Source organism: Tupaia chinensis, unplaced genomic scaffold (assembly GCF_000334495.1).
Source record: "Tupaia chinensis unplaced genomic scaffold, TupChi_1.0 Scaffold000159_1, whole genome shotgun sequence".
NCBI lineage: Eukaryota > Metazoa > Chordata > Mammalia > Scandentia > Tupaiidae > Tupaia > Tupaia belangeri.
In genome coordinates this window covers 2,365,488-2,371,475 of record NW_006159630.1, presented here as the reverse complement: position 1 = coordinate 2,371,475, position 5,988 = coordinate 2,365,488, and the positions used below count along the sequence as shown (strand labels likewise).

General features: G+C 53.8%; 1 protein-coding gene across 1 annotated transcript in view; it reads right to left on the bottom strand.

Moving 5' to 3' along the window:
• Positions 1 to 1,957: 1,957 nt before the first annotated feature.
• EIF4A3 (eukaryotic translation initiation factor 4A3) overlaps positions 1,958 to 5,988 on the bottom strand; it is a 28,118-nt gene continuing 24,087 nt past the window's right edge. Inside the window, exons 15-16 of the mRNA XM_027770830.1 lie at positions 5,123 to 5,187; positions 1,958 to 2,308 (exon numbers count right to left, since the gene is read on the bottom strand). Coding sequence (XP_027626631.1) covers positions 1,958 to 2,308; positions 5,123 to 5,187 — 416 coding nt within the window. The remainder of the gene's footprint in view (positions 2,309 to 5,122; positions 5,188 to 5,988) is intronic.

The window sequence follows — 5,988 nt, the reverse complement described above, 5'->3', positions numbered from 1 at the left end:
GGGCTGACGCGCGTGCTCCTGCCCTGCCGTCCTCACTGAGAGCAGCTGCTCGGGGGGCCGCGTCTGACGGACACGATTTCATTTCTCCAGGTGAACAGCGGGGAGAGGTGGTCGGTCCACATGGGAGGGAGATGAAAGCTTGAAGAAACTGCTGTGGCCTGGGCTGGCCCCACAGAACAGCAGCTGTGCACCCCCTGGCTGGCTGGGGTTCAAGCCCTGGCCCCACTGGCCTGAAAAACAACACTGGAATGTGCGTGTCCCCCACCCTGACGGGGGGAGCAGGAGGGACCATGGCGTGACTGACCTACAGGCCGGTGTGCCTTGTGCTCATGCCACCTGGCAGCAGGAGAAAGAAGGGACCGGCCTCTTCTCTGCTACGTCACTCTAGCCAGCTCTGCCAAAGGGATCCTGTTCCTTAAGCCAGAGTGCCAGGATTCGACCCCAGCCAGCCACGTGGGAGCCAGTGCACTATCACTACTGTGGGGCAGGCCTACGGGGAGTTCTAATGGCTCACTGAGGGTTTTCTTCTGCAGAGCGGACAATTCGTGTCTTTTAAAGATTTATTTATTTATTTATTTATTAATGTTACCAGAGGCGGGGGTGGAGTGAGAAAGCAAGTAGCCAGGTCCAGGACTTGAACTGCAGTCAAACATGTGAGAGCCCAACACCTTACCATCATGCCACCCGCTGGCCCCATGGCTCTTACGTTTTGAGCGTTTCAGTCTTTTTGCAGATGGCTGCCCAGTTGTGCCAGCATGCTTTGTGAAATGACTGTCCTTCCCATTAGACCGCCTCCAAGCCTTTGTTGAAAATACTCGGACAGGGGCCGGCAGGTGACGTGTGGTTAAGGTGCTGGACTCCCACATGATTGACAATGGTTTGAGTCCCGGACCTAGTGCCTTGCTTTCTCACTTTCCCTTTCTCTCTCTGGTCAGATTAAAAGATAATAACAACAAATAAAATTACATAAATAATTCTTTTTAGGGACCAGCAGTTAGCGTAATGGCTATGTCTCTGGACTCCCATGTAGTCGACCGCGGTTCGCATCCTGGACCCAGTGGCCTCAAAACCAACACACCGGGTGCGTGTGCGTGCATGCCCAAGATCCCGAGAGAATGGAGGAGAAGGGACTGCAGTGGGGCCATCTCCCTTGGGGGGTGATTTCTCACTTTCTGTCTCTCTGTCCCTGTCTGGCAAGTGCACGCGCCCTATAGCAAAAAACCTCTCCAGAAAGAAATAATAATAATAATTCTTTTCAAAAATGAAAGAAAAACAAGATTCTTGGACATAACGTGAAGTCTGCATCTGAGCCTTCATGTGCTCTGTGGATCTATATGTTGGAAGTTTTTTATTTGATTTTTTTTTAGAATTGTTTCGTTTAACTTTAATCATGAGTTATTCTGATTTAACCAGAGAGGGAGAGAGAGAAGGAAAAAAAAAAAAACTTGAGAAGGCAAGCTGCCAGGTTCAAGACTTGAACCACAGTCGGCCATGTGGGAGTCCAGCAACCTTAACCACCACGCCCCCTGCCGGCCCATGTTTTAGCTTAAAAGTGTTGGATTTTGTCAAATGTTTTCTGCTTCTGTTGAGGTGGGATTGTGTGGTTGCAGCCTCTGTTCCATGAACACGGTGTTACTCCTCTGTTCCGAGGACACAGACTGTTCCATGGACGTGGCGTTAGTCTCTGTCCCATGGATGCGGCATTACTCCTCTGTCCTGTGGACGTGGCATTGCTCCTCGACACAGCCTCTATCCTGTGGACGTGGCGTTACTCTTCCGGACACAGCCTCTGTTCTGTGGACGTGGCATTGCTCCTCTAGACACAGCCTCTGTCCTGTGGATGTGGCGTTACTCCTCTGTCCCATGGACGCAGCCTCTGTTCCGTGGATGTGGTGTTTGTGCTCTGTTCCGTGGACGTGGCGTCACTCCTCTGTTCTGTGGACGTGGCGTCACTCCTCTATTCCGTGGACATGGCGTCACTCCTCTGTTCTGTGGATGTGGCATCACTCCTCTGTTCCGTGGACGTGGCGTCACTCCTCTGTTCCGTGGACGTGGCGTCACTCCTCTGTTCCGTGGACGTGGCGTCACTCCTCTGTTCCGTGGACGTGGCGTCACTCCTCTGTTCCGTGGACGTGGCGTCACTCCTCTGTTGCAAGGACAGTGTTACAATGACAGACTGCTGGCCGAGCCCACTGCATCCCTGTGGAAGACCCGCCTGCGGCCCTCCATAGATGTGCTGGCCTGGGCCTGCTCGTGCCCGTTGACCTTCCTCTGTGTAACCTGCATCCAACGTGTTCCTTTCTGGTGTCTGTTTTGGGATCAAGACAGTGCTGGCCTCAGAGGATGAGTTGGGAAGCGATCCCTCCGCTTTTGGAGAGTTTGAAGGTTTGTTACATAGTAGAATCTAAATGCCTAGGCTTTTGTTTGTGGGGAGCATTCTGAGCACTGTCTTTTTACTTGAGCCAGCCCCATGGCCTGGCAGTTAAGGCAACTGGCCCCCACGTGCCCAACCACACGGTTCAAGTCCTGGACCCGGTGGCCTGGGAAACTGGGCATGTCTGCCTGGTAAGGAGGGCAGGCTGGAGAAGGGACTGTGGTGCGACCATCTCCCACGAGGCGCTTTCTCCTCTGCCACCCGCCCTGTCTGTCTCTGGGGAACACACACAACCTGCAGGAAAAGAAAGTTACTCTGATTTTGTATTTCTCCTTGAGGCATTCCAATAGTTTGTGACCTTTTTTTTTTAATTCTTTTTTTAACTTTTTAAAATTTATTTAATTTTATTAATTTTTTTTTAATTTTGCTATTACTCACCAGAGAGAGAAAGTGAGGAAGCAAGCCACCAGGTCTGAGACTTGAACCAGGGTTGGCTATATGGAAGTCCGGCATCTTTAACCACCATGCCACCTGTTGGCCGCAGTTTGTCTTTCTAGAAATTTTTCCATTTTATGAAAATTATCTAATTTGTCAGCATACAGTTCATGGTACTTTATTTTTTTAAAGAATTATTTTATTTAACTATATTTATTCATTCATTTATTTCATTTTTTTAAATTTGACCAGAGAGGGACAGAGCGAGAGAGAGAGAGGGAAAGTGAGAAAGCAAGCCTCCAGGTCCAGGCCTTGAACCGTGGTCGGCCATGTGGGACTCCAGCGTCCTTAACCACCATGCCACCTGCCGGCCCCGAGTTCATGTTATTTTAATGACCCTTTCTGTAATGTCACATCTTTCATTTCTGTTTAGTAATTTGAACTTTTTTCCCTTGGTCAGTCTCACTGAAAACTTGTCAATTTTGTTGATCTTTTCAAGAATCCAACTGGTTTTATTGATTTCCTGTTTTAAATTTTTGCCAGAGGGCGTAGTTCGCCAGCAAGGTGGGGTGAGGAGGTGAGAAAGCACCACTCGTGGGGAATGGTCACACCTGTCCTTTCTCCTCCACTTCTCCCTCCTGTCAGGATTTTGGGTACGCACACACGTTCCTCAAACCGCTGGGTCCGGGACTCAAACCACCCAGCTGGCTGCCTTAGGCCACCACACCACAGGCTGACCCACTCTGTTTCCATTCTTATCTTTGTTGTCTCCGACCTCTGCATGTTTTGGGCTTAGCTTGTGCTTTTTCCAGTTTCTGAAGGTGGACAACTTACACGTAATGTTTTCATTAAAATCTGACCTCCATGCTGTTCTCTGCTCGCCCACCTGCGGTTCTTCCTTGCTCCTTGCAGGCCTGTTTTGGACTAAGCATTGCTGGGACTCCACACCGGTCCAGCCGCTGCTGTTTTCATGTTCTCCTTTATCCGTGTCTGCGCACGTGTGTGCGGGGCGCCCTCCAGTGTCTGCCCTGCCGCGGTCCCCCTCCGTCCTCCAGCCCAGGGACCCAGGCCTCACGTACTGGCCTGGTCGGGTCTGCACCACGGTGACCACGCGGGATCCCTTGGGCACCGGTCCCCGCTCTGTCCCGAGCCGGCTCTCCACTTTCCCGCTCTTCATTGGCTGCTTTAGGATTTGCCTGCAAGTTCCCTAGAGCCCTGCCCGTCTTCCTTCCTCCGGGCTGCGGCTGCCTTCGAGGCTTGGCGGTGGGCTCCCGTCGCTCCCTTCGTAGGCTTTGTGCTGTTTGGCATACGTCCTGGTTCTGTGTAATTATTTTTGTTTTAAGCAGTCCTTAAATCTTTCCACCAGGAAGCGTGCAACAGCGTCAACACCGCCGTCATAGCAACTTTATTCACTCCATTTATTTATTTATTTTAATTTGACCAGAGGGACAGAATAGAGCAAGTGAGAAAGCAAGCCACCAGGTCCAGGACTTGAACGGCTGTCAGCCCTGTGGGAGTCCAGTGCCCTTGACCACACCACCTGACACCTCCCCCTTTACTTTTAAAGATTTTTTTTCCTATAGGGCACATGTGCTTGCTGGAGACAGACACAGAGAGACAAAGTGAGAAATCCCCGGGGGGATGGCCACGCCACCACGCCCTCTCCTCCATTCTCCCAGGATCCTGGGCACGCATGCACATGTGCCCAGCACGAGTTTGAAGCTGCCGGATCCAGGACTCAAACCATGGTTGGCCATGTGCAAGCCCAGCGTCGTAACCATTATGGATCTGCTGGTCCCATGCCATGGTATTTCTACCCTAAGACACATAACTGAGTGGCCAGGGTTCTGGGAAGCTGGCCCTACGCTAAAAGGAGTGTAAACTGGGGCAAAGCCTCTTGGCTAAGTTATTTGCAAAGTGTGCTTGGTCAGAAAATCACTTTCAAAGAGCACTTATTCTAACAGTCGCCGAGTGTGCGTGCGAGTGCAGATGCACGTGCACACTGTGCCGCCCCTACAGCGGGCGTGTGGTGGGAGGTGGGAGGCCCATGAGATGGCACGCTCAGCGGGAACCCAGGGCGAGCCGCAGCGGCAAAGGCAGCGGCCATTTATTTGGTACAAAGAACTAAGCAGCGTGAAATCGGGTGGGCTGGAAATCCACGGACTGAACCTGCTTCCTGAGAAGGCAACGCAGGCGAAGGCGCAGGCGGCGACGGGCAGGACTCCAGCCTGCACCCCTGCCTCAGCACCCACCGGCACTCAGCTCCTCCCACATGGTGGCAGCAGGGGCTGGGGCACTCCCTCCCGTCCTTGCCGTCTGCTCCTGCATCTGGCAGCACTTGCTGCTTGGCCCGATCTGGTTGTGCCCGGTCTGCACCTCTGGACGCCAACATGGAGGTGTGCACTGCACCTTTGCCAGGGGTTAGGGCTGTAGAGTTTAAGTATCTTTTTTTTTTGGAATCTGACAGTGTGCATGTGAGCACCCTCATGGGCTCGTCACACCAAGGCCTCCTTGCCCAGCCCTCCAGGCACACACCCTGCATTTCTGGCCACTCTGGGATCCAACCCTGTGGTCCGTCTGTGGCTTCCTATGCCGCGCCTTAGTCCGCTCCTGACCGTGCCAACTGCCTGGATTCATAACGGCCATCGCCGCTGTCTGCACCGTGCCACGGCTCACAGTGCCACGAGGACTCTGCTTTCCTGGGTCACCTTTCCCCGGCAGCGTGAGGTAGGCCGAGCTCCATGACCGTTTCCTCCCGAGTCGCGACGTCCCCATGTAACTCCTGCCGGCAGCGGGGCCTTCCTATGGTGGTTCTCCCAGGCTTCTGTCTTTGCGCCTGGGCTCATGAGGCCAAGGCCGACCGGGAGAAAAGCACCTGTGGCCTCCGTCCCAGCCGCACCGGTCCTGCCCACAGCCACCTGGTCGGGCATGCTCCCTCTCCCGGCCACCTTGCTCTGTACCGGGTGCATAATGCACGGGCCATCACCTACGGCCCTACGCTTCCCACCTCGACACAAGGCAGCCCAGGAAGAAGCAAATCAGGCACCCTGTGACGTCACGTCCCCCAGGCCCGCTGAACAGGCCCCGAGCCCAGGCACAGTCCCCGGGGGTAACCTGGCCCACAGCTCGGCCGCCAGCAGCTCCCGGGCTACACGCCCAGCTGCGCGACACAGCCGGGC